At 39.3% G+C, this 15,240-nt stretch overlaps 1 protein-coding gene across 3 annotated transcripts in view; it reads right to left on the minus strand.

Annotated features, from left to right (window-relative positions):
* The window catches only part of ntrk3a (neurotrophic tyrosine kinase, receptor, type 3a), a 189,968-nt gene that overhangs the window by 112,122 nt on the left and 62,606 nt on the right, over positions 1-15,240 (minus strand). For all 3 annotated transcript variants that reach the window (XM_079603551.1, XM_079603552.1, XM_079603553.1), the window contains exon 4: positions 1,201-1,269. In XM_079603551.1, coding sequence (XP_079459677.1) covers positions 1,201-1,269 — 69 coding nt within the window. The remainder of the gene's footprint in view (positions 1-1,200; positions 1,270-15,240) is intronic.

A 15,240-nucleotide genomic window follows, 5' to 3' on the forward strand; every position in this document is an offset into this window, starting at 1 on the left:
CACCAAGATAGAGGAAAGTACATGCTCACATGCTTTTGTTAGCACTTTCCTTTTTCTAAGGACAACACATGTTCGATATCTCACAGGAAATCCAAAAGTACTCCTCTCCTTGGAGGATCTCCAAAGGACGTGCTAACCCTGCAGAGAAGATGGGCCACCTCAGAGGAGCTGTCCTGCTTCCCTGGCTTAAAATATCACATTTAGTCATGCGCACACGAATACACACAGACGCAGATGCCTGTATGGATAAAGCCCTATGCACTCAGCTGATTAGTGTTTGCTTGTTGGACAGGACTGAGATGACACCTCCGCTATAATTATGAAATTGATTTACTTGATTTGCTATAATCCTGAGACAAAGGCCCAACGACTTGCTAACACTGATTTTAGGCAAATAAACAGGTAAACACGTTAAAACTTTTATAATTATCATAATATAGAGGATAGCGCAAAGACAAAGTCTACTCTTGATACTTCAACACTCAAAATTATTTTATTCATGTTATTTTATAATGTTATTTTCACGGCGAGAAAAAAAAAACTGAAAAAAAAACAACTTAAACAAATGAATAAAATATATTTAAGACTGAAAACCATGATACATAATTTAGAGACAGAAAAATTATATTTGTTTTGTTTTGGTGCACTTAAAAATTCTAGTAGTTTTCCTGTTGATACTTACTACGGTAAATACATCTTTTAGATAACAAATAAAAATCACTCTCCTTTGACAGTAGAGATTCAAGTGTTCCGATCAAGTAAAATCCGATCATGGAAAGACCATGTGAATGCCCTTGACATCCAATCATTTGCATAATTCGCGTAAAATGTATTGTGCATTCCCAATCGGATCGCAATCGACTCGATCAATGAGGTGTCCCAGTGTAAATGGCTCAACTTTGAAACCAACAGACAACCTCACAAAGCCAAAACGCTGATGAACAACAATAATTAGCTCAAGGTTTTCCTCCCATTTTGAAGGTCAAATATATTGCAGAGCGAAAGTGGCTTAATGTGCTTTTATGACCTGATAAAAGAACATTCAATGTGTCACAACAAACGCATCACGGTCCATCCTTGGTTGCTTATGGTGTAGTATGAAATTGAACCCTGTAGTGTGTCCACAGTCCACGAACCACAGCTAAAATCAATAGAGGCTTGAGAGAATAAAGAAAGAAAGAAAAAACACATTTAACTTACAGCTCGAAAAGTTGGAGATTCTGAAAGAGTTGCCATGAGAGAGTTGTCAGAGGGTTCCCGGACAAGTTTCTGCAGGGGAGAGAAAACAGAGAGAGAGAGTTTAATGATTTAACACTGACTATTTGCGATAAGGTGATAGAGGAAACACAGGGAAGCCAAACAACGGCAGTGCGGCGACCAGCCCAAAGTTAAGAGAATAAGTGCAACAGTACGGTACCTTGCAGCCTGGCAATTCAATAAACGGAGACTTGGTCATTTTGAAGACAACAAATTTAATCGAGGAGGAGGAGGCCTGGAGCCTTAAAAGCCACTAAACTCAATACAATGCGAAATGACTGTGAAGCAAATAAGCCATGTTTTCAGAACAGAGCCTTCAGATGTGGGAGGCCAAGATAGAAGTATTACTCGAAAACAGAAGGGAGGGCTAAGAACCTGTTTATACCTGGTATTAAGATGCGTTTTGCACAAGTGGATGACGCTAAAAACAGGTGTAAACAGGGTCTAAAACGTTTTGAGCTGGTCCACTTTCGACCACTTCCAGAGGTAGTCGAAAATGCATTAGACCGGATTGCTTTCGTAGTGGTTGGTTTGAAGACCAAAAACGTACCAAGCACAATGTTCTCTCACCATTCCTGATTTCTCTCACACACACTCGGCATGATATTGTCGCTGTCAGAGCAGAAACCAAAGCTGCTGCTCTTCGTAAGTTTTTTCATATTCTCCGGCTGCGTTCATATGTAAATTGAGCGAGCTTATTTGTACATTAGATCGAAAGATCTAAAAAATAATAATAATAAATAAATTACCCGCCCATAAAACCTCCCCTCGAAGAAATCAGGACAGAAGTGGACTTAAGTCATATCCCCTGATATGATTGTAAAGCACTTTGGGTGTACACTTACAATAGTAAATATGAAAGTGCTATATAAATGCCTCATTCATTCATTCATTCATTCAGAGACAGATTAAAACACCAGGTGTAAACGGGTATGTGTCTCCCTCGTCTACTTGTGATCCGATCAACCAAAACACATCTTAATACCAGGTGTAAACAGGGCTTAAATTATGTTTGTGTCAAGTCCAGTAACTAATACAGTGGGATGGCACAGAAATGAAAGGTATTATGCATATGTAACCGGTCCTACACGACTTGCTCCGAGCTGGATGCGAACCGGCAGCACTGGCGCGGGAAGCGGGCACGCCAACAAGGACCATAAATACTCATCCGGGTCACGGCACCAAATGTAACCGGTCTTGCTCAACCCACTCATACTAATATTTAAACTTTTAAAATATTGCTCTATTTTTTAGACACACCTATCAATATCTGGGGTTGTATGGATTACTGATTACTGGATTATTTGCATATTTTGGGTAACCATTCCTTTAAACTAAAAGAAAACCTCAGTTCAGCTCTTAGATCTTTCCTCTTGCATACTTACATGCACAACTACACATTGTGGGACGGCAGCAAGCAATGCCTCTCCTGGGGCTGAAACAAAAACCCTGGAGCCTCACTAACAGGCCTTCATTATCAATATTTATTGAATACTTCAGATCACTTAATACCCCCAACACTGGCCCGCTCAGATCCTATCAGGAGCAGTTGACAGATAATCAATGCACCCAGATCCATCCTTTCGCCCCAGTGCTGCCCAGGGGACCGGAGCATGCAGGCTACCCGTCCCTGACCCGTCCCTTCACCTGCACTTTCTTTCAGCATCCACTGACAGCAAAACAAAAGATCATTACAGCTAACTAGAACAACTGTTCATATAACAATGGAAGTCAAGCCCTTTCTTGTTTTTTCATGTTTTTTCATGTTTTTGAAAAAAAAGTGATAGTCAAGACCTTTACATTGTGACAATAACAAAGATTCTATTTTTTAGATAAAAGCTGTTCTTTCAAAAATATATTGTGGTTTCCAGAAAATTATTAAGCAACACAACTGTTTTCATCGTCAATCATTCTTTTTAGTAATCACTTTACCGTCACAAAAATAAATACATTTTAAAATATATTAAAAATATTTTACTTTTTCAAACTTATTTCAAACTGTAATAATATTACAAAATATTACTGTTTTACTTTTACTGAGATTGCGTCAAAAAAAAGATTGCGTTTAAGTTGCTGCCTTAAATTTTTAAGTACAATCAACTTGGATGTTTAAGTCATTTCAACTTAAATTACATTAAAATTACTTTGTTGAATGTTGTATAATTTATTTTTTAAAAACAGCTGAAAATTGCTTAGCCTGAGTTAAAGCAATGTAAAAACATGTTGTTACAAATTATTGATCATATAATTATTTTGTCAATAAAATAATAAAATGTGAATACAATATTCAAATGTGGATGTTCAAATGTTAATGAGCATTTATTGAATTTCATGATTATGATGTCAGAGTTATTAGCAGAATAATTTTTTTTAACAAAGATTTACCAAAATGCCTTTTAAAATGAGATTAGACTGTAGCCAAGTACTAAAGAGTCTATTAAGTAGTGCATTTGGCCTAGAAATTATATTAGCCAGGAATACAGATGTTCTAAATTTAATTCGTTGTTTTTTTCTGCAGCCAACATGTGTGTTAATGGTTCTTCAAATATGTCAACTTTGTTTAGCAACCCCAGCATGCATGTTTTTGCAGCTAAAAGTCATGACGGGGAGAGAGAGAAAAAAACGCTTAAAGGGCCCTTTTGGCACATCATGGAAGAAAGTTTTAAGTGCCGCTGAAAACAAGGTGTGCTTCCCGGAGAGCTCTTGAAAGGAACCAAGTGAAACGAAAACACCCACTTGTTAGATATTTTTAAGACAAAGTCGCTTCAACATGCTAATGTGCCTAATCTGAATCTGCTTAGCCGGTCCCTAGTGTGGTGCTTAAGGTATCTCCAGCAGCAAAAAAAAAAAAAAAAATTGTGCTTGCTGCTCTGACTTGTTGCCATAGCAACTTCAGCCTGTGAATCCTCACACTTTTTCTTCCCATTTCCTGTGTCGCAGGATGGGAGGCAGGGAACCAGCTAACCACTCAAGAAAAGCGTCCTGACACCCACCGTAGACACGAGAAGGTGGCGGGTGGGAAAAAAGACTGATAAAAATGTATAAATTGACAAACAAAATAACCTTCGGTTCCTCAAACGAAAGTTTCTCGGTAATGCGCCCACTCCTGCTCCGCTTGCCCTCGGCATTCTAATCACCTCATTAAATTGATAATGAGATTATTAAGGTGGCCTCCACAGGGACACACAAGGGCTGCGGATTTTGGCGAGGACATTATTATTCTCAGCACACAGAAGAGTTCATCTGGACAGTGGGCTTTAAAGGAAAGGGGTCTGGGGGATCAGGACAACTAAATAACCCGGAGTGCTGTCCATCAAGGCTTGATTCCTTCTAGACCCTCACGCAATAACAAATCTTCAATGGAAAAATAACTTTCAAGGACTTCAACAGCTAGGGGAACTAGATCATGACAAACAGAAGATTCCGAATATTATTGACGAAGCAGTTGGTCAGTTTGGCTTACTAACAGAGCTCTAAGAGATTTAGTGATTTAGAGAAATATGTTTTTAATGGATGGAGAGAGAGAGAGAGAGAGAGAGAGAGAGAGAGAGAGAGAGAGAGAGAGAGAGAGAGAGAGAGAGAGAGAGAGAGAGAGAGAGAGAGAGAGAGAGAGAGAGAGAGAGAGAGAGAGAGAGAGAGAGAGAGAGAGAGAGAGAGAGAGAGAGAGAGAGAGAGAGAGATTTGTTAAGGGAAAAATTTCTTTAGAAAACATGTGTTTTGGCTGACAAAAGAGTACATAAATAAATAATGTATTATTAAAATAATAATAAAAATTAACCAGTGGCTCTACAGTATTTCATATAAAAATGATCAATCTTTTTTTTTTTTTTATACAACACCAAAAATATCCCTGACTAAAAATCTTGTGTAATATTTAGTTAAATTGTTTTGAAGGTTATGCACCCACTTTCACTGACAATTTTTTTAAAAATAATAATAATTCCAGTCTCTACTTTGGATACTATTCATAGATAATTACACTTATTCATAAGCAGAACAACTCACCTCTGTGTTCATGATTTTATTCTTATAAATTGTAATTCAATGAGAATACAAAAGTAGATTTTCAAAGAACAGAAAATAAATCACACACGCCGCTACTTTGAAAATAGAGCACAATAAACAAAGTTGTGTGTGAACCGTCTTACTCCCTTGAGGGAGTTTAGCTCCCAAACAAACCTTTTCAGATTGTCGCAGACTATCAATTACGGTAATGACTTTCAGAGAAGAACGAGGCATGTGCGAGTGCTGAATGAGAACAGGACTGCCTTTAAACACTTCCTGTTAGCCGGATAATGGCTGTGCGCGTGTATGTTTACACGTCCGTTAGCAGACCTACATGTGCTTGATGCGCGTGTAAAGGCGGAGGGGTCTTGATGTGTGCCCTTGCATACGAATGATGTCATTACCGTGTCATCCATTCAGAGTCAGGCACATGTGGGACGTGGGAAGGAGGGTTAAGGGCCTTATTGAGACAGATCATTCACCCGCATTAGCATAGAGAAAGAGGAATTATTGAGTCCCTCTGAAAGCTTCATTAGCTCCTAACCAGACATTGCACTCGCGAAGCACGCGCTTCTGCAGTTCTCAGGGTGTGTGACGGTCAGCCTCGGAGATGATGACGATAAAAACGTCAACAGAAGCACAGACAGCTTCAAAATATAGGCCTTCCCATCAAGCAGCGCAAACACATGAAAGCGGAATCGGGCCTTCACTCGTCATTGGCGTAGCAAAGCTGCCCAAACCGCCGTCCGCGCGCAGGAAGTGTCCTTTTCAAAGGTCATACTTCGTTACAGTCAGAAGAAATGTCAGCTAAAATTGGATTTGGAGAAGAGGCAATAAAGAAATAAATAATCAAATCTCACATCAAACGTGACGTGCAACCTCAATACAAAGGTTGAGATCATTATTACAGATAGAAATAGACAATATTTCTGAGAGTACTTTCGGAAAGTCAACTTAACAGGTGATATTTACCGTGATAGCAGCAAATTAATTCCTATGTTAAACGTACATGGTTTATAACCGTTCTAAGACAAGCCACAAAAAAAAAAAAAAAAAAAAGCTAAATGCTAGGCTATCAACTTCTATACAGAAAAATTAACTGCGCTAATTATTATTATTATTATTCAATAATGTATTAAGGGCAAGCAACAAAAAAATTGCTAAGTTGCTAAGCTACCAACTACTGTACAGTAAATAAGCTAAGCTGAAGGCTAGCCTTTAGAGAAGCTACAGTAAAGTAGCTTGCTACATATAAAAACACATGAAAATAGTCAGCTGTAATCTGGAAACAAAAATGTATAATAAAGGAAAAAAAAAAACATACCCATGCCATGATACAGAAGTCTATGCTATCAGCTAAAAAAAGAAAAAAAGAATTGAACTTCTAATTATTTAATTGATTTTAAAATAGTCAATACCAAATAGCAAAAACAATTTTTTTTCACAAAAACGAACATAGTTTGTTCAGTTTAAAAATCATTATGTTTATGAAAAGTCCCCATAAAACATGTAAAACCCAAAGTGTGTGTGCGTTTCTCACGTTTATAGTTCAAATTATTCAAACTGTCTTGGAAATCTGGACACTGACTCAAATGAGTAATTCATTCACAAATGAGAATGTGCTAAACCACTAACAGAAAACACTTATCTTGCTTAATTGCTGTCAGAGAAAATGTAATGCTGTAGTAAGTGCAAAGCTACTCCAAGCCACTCAGAAACTTAGTCATACTTAACCTTCAACCCTTTTACCCAAGTTAATCTAAAAAAGTTGATCAAAAAACACCAGCCCAAACTGGGCTAAATTAGCCCACTAAATATGCTACAATTCCACTACCTTTTATGATGCTACTGCTCAGTTCCGCCTCTAACATCGTGTATATATACTTGATAAATGATTAATTTCATATTCCTTAGAAATCCTGTGACCAAATGGAGTCAGAAATTAAAGAAATAAAAGTAGGTATGTCCCCACTGCACAAACCTCAGTAATTAAATTCCAAATCTCTGATTAACACCTCAATTAAATGAGAGCATCTTTGTGGAGCTGGGAAAGGGAGCAGACACAATGGAGAGCAGCAAAAAAAAAAAAGCCATATTATTTTACCTCGGTTTCCATACGCATATCACTTCACAGCTGTCTCTAATTAGCCTCCATATTCACGACAACCGTGTTGTCCGTGAACGGCCACGCCGTGGTTTTGGCACATACGCACGTGGAGACGCATGAGCCTCACAATGACGTGACAGAGAGCTGTGCTCTCAATGCCCGAAAGCATTTGGTGAGCTGCTCTGGGATGGCAGCGCCTCATCAATAATACACGCCGAAGGAGTCACGGGGAAGGCAAGGGCTAAACGGTCATAAAACGACAATTAGATACATAGCCTGCAGTCCCGGGTAAGGTAACTATGCATGAAGGGGTAACCGAGGGCCAGGGGCAGGCCCCGAGCTTCCCTCAGCCAGCCAGCGGACCATGGGAAAGGCTTTTCTACCTGTAAACAACAGACAACAGGTGTCACTCCCTCAGGAGGACAGTGTTATCTGTGGGACACCGCGTACGCTAGACAGGCACCAGAACGGACTGGCAGCTCTGATGAGAAAACATCTTTTATATCTGACACCTGCGAGACAGTAATTGCCGCTGTGGAGTTCTTGGGGGACCGTGATGCCTTTTGCGACCTCAAATAAACCTTGAAGATCATAAAAAGGCAGATATTGTAGCTCTACAGTGTATTTTCCGTATTTTGTGCAGTCACAGGTCCGGTTTTGAAGGATAACCGGCATTTAGCTTTATATACGACTTAGTTGTTTGGAAATGAGCTGCAGACATGCACAAACAAAACCCACACCTACTGTACACCAAAGAGTCCCATCAAAAATAAATCCATATGAATATTTCACCAGCTTCTCTGTGACTATTCGACCAATACACATTCATCAAATGCGTCTTCAAGGTCAGAGTTTCTTCTCCAAGGCAAGGCTGGCCTTCCTTCCCACACATGGATATTCGAATCCCCTCTGTCAGCAATGTATCGCTCCGTTTGCTTTGTTCAGACTCGTTTCCACGGCTGCCTCATCCTCTACGCTTGTCTGCTTTCTACAGCTGTCAGTTATTCATGGCTTTTTGCACTGTCCCAGATACTGTAAGCCTGCTTTAAATGCTAATTCACCCAGACTTAAACCTCGGCAATAAAAATAAATTAAAAGATAAATAAATAAATAGCCTACATACAGTCAAATGGGGATACATGCATAGCAAAACACTCTTTGGGGATTTAGAGTTTTGAAATAACAGATTTCTCTGAATACATACAGTAACGGTATATCAAAAATATATTTAAAAAAAAAAGCTTTCTCATTATACACTGCAGCATCACCCCTATTCTCACAGTATCAGAAATGGTTTGATAAAGAATTCAGTCTTCCTAAACATGCATGTAAAGTGAACTTGCTTTTGCAGCACAAAAAGATGCGTCTTCTCGATGTCGACAACACAAACAAAACTCTTCCAGGCCTCAGCTACGACTACAGTGTTTGAGGGCTGGTCATAGTAGACGTTGTTCACGGGCAGCCATTGAAGACAGATGTCCGAACATTATGCAAATGTGTTACAAATCTACGTAGGTTCGTCCAAGATGTAAGACCAGAATTTCTTTTAGGAGACAATAACTCCATTATGCCATGCACTTGTACTCATATACTGTACTCTTATGATATTCTACTTTAAGACCACTTTTCAATAACATACAGGAACCAAATGAATGTTGTTGCTACACAAATGGCCATGATATTATGCTAATAAGTCAAACTCAAAAAGGAGAGATGAGTTTCATCAGTTCATATCGAAGCCGAATAATTGGTCAATCATATTAGCCATTACATAGAGCACACTAAAATGGAAACAGGTTTTATATAGAACCCACATCATGTGGGCTATTCTCATGAGAAGGCTAGCCTACCACCTTAGGTCATTACCGCTGCAGTCACATCCATGATACATCGCAAATCCCACAATGCCGCAGAGGCCTGAAGGTGCTTGTGACACCACTGTCCTTTCCTTGGCCTTCAAGGACTGAGGAGAAGGACAGTAGACAGAGGGACACGAAAGACAAATCTTCTTCTCCACTCAGTAGGGAGCAATTAATCAGTCCAAATGTGTATTAGCGCCCCCAGAGACGGTCTATGATACTACACCTATAGCTGTCACAGTAGCGGACAGAAGAACGAAAGCAGAAAACGATATACTCGTGCCGAGCAGTGGGCCTCGGGTCCGTGCGCTTACTGTCTCTTTAATGATCTCTGACCAGCGCTTGTCTCAGATTCGCACTTCACAGTGAAAGATTTATGACTTTTGAGGAATAATCCATTCAGTGCGTTTCTAGCGCAAGGAGTGTGAGATTGGGAATTCTCCTTTGGGTCCTGGGCAAGGGGCATCAATTAGTGTTGTCAGTGCTCAGAACTGTGAAACAGTGGGTTATGGTTTACTATGGTGTTTTTGACATATGAAATTTATAATTAGGAGATAATTGGTGCTACAGGAACTAAAAAAAGGAAAACAGTTGCTCATAGGAGACATAACCCGACAGAATATGAGCACTGCGGTGAAAATGAATGTGTGGACATATCACACACATAGACCCACAAGGATGTTCTCATAATGAACAGTTAGTATGAATAAGATAGCGCTTAGCCACAGGCTAAATTTGTGTGAGTGTGTGTGAGTGTGTGAGTGTGTGTGTGTGTGTGTGTGTGTGTGTGTGTGTGTGTGTGTGTGTGTGTGTGTGTGTGTGTGTGTGTGTGTGTGTGTGTGTGTGTGTGTGTGTGTGTGTGTGTGTGTGTGTGTGTGTGTGTGTGTGTGTGTGTGTGTGTGTGTGTGAGAAGAGAAACCAAGGAAGAGATTGACAATAAGCAGCTGGTAAAATGCCAGCAGCACCCCGTTTCTCTAGCCCTTCTCTCTTGGTTCGTTGGGAACAGTTGGCAGCTCAGAACATTATATATAAAAACACTGATCAGGAAAAACGAGGATTACGGTAAATATACCACCAACAGCAACAATTGTTTGTGCTGAGAGGCTGGACACATAAATACACACAGTTTAAAGGGATGGTTCAGCCTAAATGTAAAATATTGCCATTATTTACTTGCACTTCTGATGGCATGAAATAAAACGTAAGCTTTGTGGCTTTTAGTCATGGACTTTATATACATAACCAGTCAAAAGTTTGGACCGACTTGACTGTATATATTTTGAGATTAAAGACACTTTGATCTGGCTTATGCTAGTTAGGTTAGTTAGTTAGTTAGTTAGTTAGTTAGTTAGTTAGTTAGTTAGTTAGTTAGTTAGTTAGTTAGTTAGTTAGTTAGTTAGTTAGTTAGTTAGTTGTTTCCAAACTTTTTATAACATTCTATAGCTATGCTCTAGCCATCCATAATTTAGTGTATTCCTTCAAGCCGAAGAAAAGAAAAACACTAAAATAGCAATTTTCTACTCAGACAAAATGGACCACATATATTGCCGACTCATCCTGGATGCAGGGGCGTAATGCACATTTTTGTCTAATCAAATACTCAAATGTATACACCATTACCACCTACAAACAACTAGCAATAGCAAGTAGAAGGTCATGAAACGCCGGGCTATGACATACAGACTACTGACTTTTTTTTATAAATACGGTCGCATTTTTCTTCAGCCTGGTCTCATTGAAAAAACACTTACCTACATTTTTGATAAACTCAAAAAACAATCCAACTTTACAATTGAAATGAACACTGGAGGAAATAAAACACCAAATGAAATTCCTTTAGTACCATTTCTGATTTTGAATCAATGAAACAACACACAAATAATTTCTAATTTAACCTTAAAGTCTCAATGTAACAAAGTAGTGGCAGACATTTTCATTCGTATACATCACAATATGAATGAAAATGTCTGTCACTACTTTGTTACATTAAGACTTTAAGGTTAAATTATAACTTATTTGTGTGTTTTTTAATTGATTAAAAAAAACAGTGTTGTTGATTGAACGAGGCAGATCTTAATGCGAGTTTGCAGTGGATTGTACTAAAGGGATGGGGTTTGTGCACATGAAATGATCAAAGAAGTGCAACATACAGTACTGTACAGTGCATCAAAAGAGAGAAGTTTGTTGATTCACCGGAAGATCGAGTTATGTCGTTTTGATTAAGAATTACAGTATGATGTAAAAAAAATACATGCAAGCATAAATTATTCACAAGATCAATAATATGCATTTAGAAAATTGATTGGGTGAATCTCGATAGTTTAATTTACTGTTAGTGAATCAAAGCAATGTGTCCTAAAATTTGCCAAAAATGTAAGTCCGGTTGGATCACCGGGTCTTGTTTACAGGCCAGATTTGGGCTTCAACGTACCGCACATTCAGATCCCTATTCTTCTCTTCCAAATTTGTGTGACTGCACATTTGTTTTGGTAGTGAAATGGGCTTTTGAGCAACATAAGCTTAAGTGAAGCACAGTCACGTACAGCCTGGCTCCCACTCGCTCATATCTCTCAAAACAATGAGCTGTCTGGCCTGGCAATGCCCCAGACAATGGACATTTGGGTCAGGGGAAATACAGTCTTCCAATGTGTCCAATGCGAGACCAGTGGAGCCATCCACTACCACAGCTGTTTCAGGCTGGAAGCAGGTAGAATAACACGTCTCCATTGCTTCCTTCTCCTCCAATGCCACGCTATCTCTGCTAGCAGACCCGAAAGGTATTGTAGGACGATGGTGCCCAGTGTCTCTCAGGAGCACACTTGACGTTATTGGCTCCTTCTGAAGGTATCAGATAAAAAGATTGATGGAGCGTTCGAGAATTTGTGAGATCCTAAACTGCAGGGTGAAGTCTGAGGCTGAATGCCCACAATCAACATTCACAGGGAACCAATCAAAGAATGGTATCCAAGCGAACAAAGTAAACAAACATGCTTCTTTCTCATTCAAAGCCACCGTCTTTTTTGTTTTTGTTTTTTAATCCCTGTTTCCATGGCACGGGCCGCCGCAATCAGAGTGGCAGGAGATGAGATGCATTTAATTAGGACTTAATGAGATGACAGAGAAGGGATATGAGTCAGTTGCGGGGAACAACACGGCGGTATCACACTCCTCAGGTGACTGACAGGCTTGCGGCAAACAAGGGCAGTGAGGGCAGCCATGCCAAACCACAACATTCTTGAATCGCAGGCCTTAATAAACAAGGATGCAAATCACGGCCGCCAAGCTAGAGTGGCTCTGCCTCGGGGCATTTCCTGATAAATACAGTGTTACTGAGAGAGGTTACACGTGTGCCCTGTCAATCAGTATCGTGAGTAACGATATGGCTAATGTTAGTATAGCACAGGCAAAAATGTGATGTAAAAGCGATTTCACCTAACGCATCCTGATTCAGTAAATAATTGCGGTATAATTTGTAAAGTGCAAAGCAGGTCATGTAGGCAGGCGAACGTAGAGTATAATTAGCTATTAATTGGTACTTCCTGTTTATACAGACAGGAGAACTGAAACATTAAAGGAATATTTCATGTTAAGTTTAATCAACAGCATTTGTGGCATGAATGTTGATTAGCGTTTTAATCATAAAAAGAATTGTGCTTGATTTAATATCAATACTCTTCACTTCTGATATTAAAAAAACTGAATATTGTTTTGGACGAGGGGGGCCTATGAGACTAAACATTTTGGAAACCACTGTTTTAAAGGAATAGTTTACCAGTTTGTTAATTTAGGGTGTATTCACACCTGACTTGTTTGGTTCGATTGAATCGAACTGAATTTCGTTTCCCCCCTTGGTGCGGATCTTTTGGGTAGGTGTGAATACAGCAATCGCACTCAGATGCGAACCAAACAACCATACCGAGACCCAGCTGAAGAGGTGGTCTCGGTCCAGTTCCAAATAAACTCTGGTACGGTACGTTTAAGGTGTGAACATGACCCAACCAAATTGCAGTACTGTACCGTTTTTGACAGGATCAGATTTTTACTATGTAATTTGGGGTGATGAAATGCCTATACATTAGTGGTGCAACGGATCGCAGTTGATCTGTGATCCGTACGGACCATCTGCCCCACTGTTCGGGACGCATGTGATTCGCAGATTAACTACTTAACTTAACCATCATCGACTGAAAGTTTATCATTTGAATGTGTTTTATCTTGCCAATTTACACATTCAAACAATTTTAAACGCAGAAGAAGAGGTAAAAATCGGGACTCGCGTGTTATCTGTGACCACAGCCGCACTCAAATACCGAATTGATTCCTCTTTTGCGTTTCCTTTATTTAAGACGGACTCGTCTTAAATTATTTGCAAGTATTCTCTCGGTTATGTCATAATTGAAAAAGAAACCAGATGTTTGTCATTTTTTCTCGGTCCGAACAGAAACCCAAATTCCTACTGTTGTCATTAATGTTAATAAAACAACAAAATACAGCTTTAACAAAGATGAAGCTATATATCAGTGAACAAATAGTGTTATTATACATTCAGGCTTAATTATTAATTTCTGTACCAGAATTAGACTTTGTAACTTTGATATTTCGTATTCATCTCTGCTTGTAATTTGTGTATTTGTTCTTATTTTATTACTGACTGTCCACTTGTTTTTAATAATGTTAGAACTTTATCAGTGAAAAGCATGCTTTCTCCGCCACAACCGTCTTGCAGCACATCTTCGTCTTCGCAAAATCCTAATTACAACATAGTATAGATGACATTGTATAATATGATGATCATAAGCCAAATCAGTAAAAGAATAAAAATCCCACTACGAAAGATCTCCATAAATTGCCTGTTTTTGCACTTCCTGCTTTTTTTCCTGCTTGAGAATGTCTGTCCAATGAATGGATGACTTTAGCACACATGTGGTTTTGTTTACAAATGTTGGTTCACTTGCAAAAAGGGCAGTGTGAAAGCGAACCACACCAAACAAACAAAAAATCACCATTGTATTTGGTCCGGACCAAAGCAAGTGAATACACCCTTAATAAAAAGCAAATGGGTCCAAAACAACACTGATGACTTTCACAGTATGGACAAAACTCCACAGAGAAATAATTGAAAATAAAAAATATATTTTCATTTGTGTCTGAACTATCCCTTTAAAAGCAGTCTTGCTTAATAAGAGACCTGACGGAGGATGCAGCCTGGCAGAATCATAATCAAACGCATGTAAGGACTGCAGCAAATGCACCAAAGTCAGAAAAATAATGAGTTGACTGAAGCAGAGACCATTTCTCACGGTAAAGGTGAGAGAGGTGCGCTTTGCGAAGATTTATAAAGAACAGAAGGGAACAAATGGTGGAAAAGACAAAAAAACAGATGGAGAGATAGACAAAAGAGGGACATAAAGGTGGATAGATTGAGTTATCATTTGGATACAGGCCATTACCCAGGACCCTATACCGTCTCTTTGAGGTTACAGAGTGACCGTGACATTAGTCTGGAAGGAATATATACAGTATGTCATCTACCTCTCCAGGAGATGGGCAGCACCCATTTGACCGTCCAATCAGAACTCTGATACATTCTCACGAGGTTTCAGGTGACCTTCCAGCTGCTGTGCAGAGCATCAGTCATTGATGGTCAAGGAAGCCCCAAAACATTCTTGTGAATTTCAGAAACAAGGAGAGAGAGAAAAAAATCGCATGTTCGTCCCGGTCTAAAATCATGGCTTTTAACCGAAAGGAGAGCTTTAAAGTCTAAGTGAAGCAAATATGGACTGATTGATTATTTTAAAGCACTTTCAGGAACTCTGTCAATCTGACCTCCTGTCTGTCTGCCTTTTGATCTTTCTCAACATCCTACTTTCGAAGAAAGAGCAAAAGCAGAAAAATCAAACACTCAGGCACTTACTGACAGCCGCAGACTGTGTATACGAGGCTGGTGTAAGTGGTATAATCTTGATTGAACGATCCAATCCACAGAAGGCACAACAGGGCCCCACTTACAGG

This window comes from Phoxinus phoxinus (assembly GCF_949152265.1).
Source record: "Phoxinus phoxinus genome assembly, chromosome: 25".
NCBI lineage: Eukaryota > Metazoa > Chordata > Actinopteri > Cypriniformes > Leuciscidae > Phoxinus > Phoxinus phoxinus.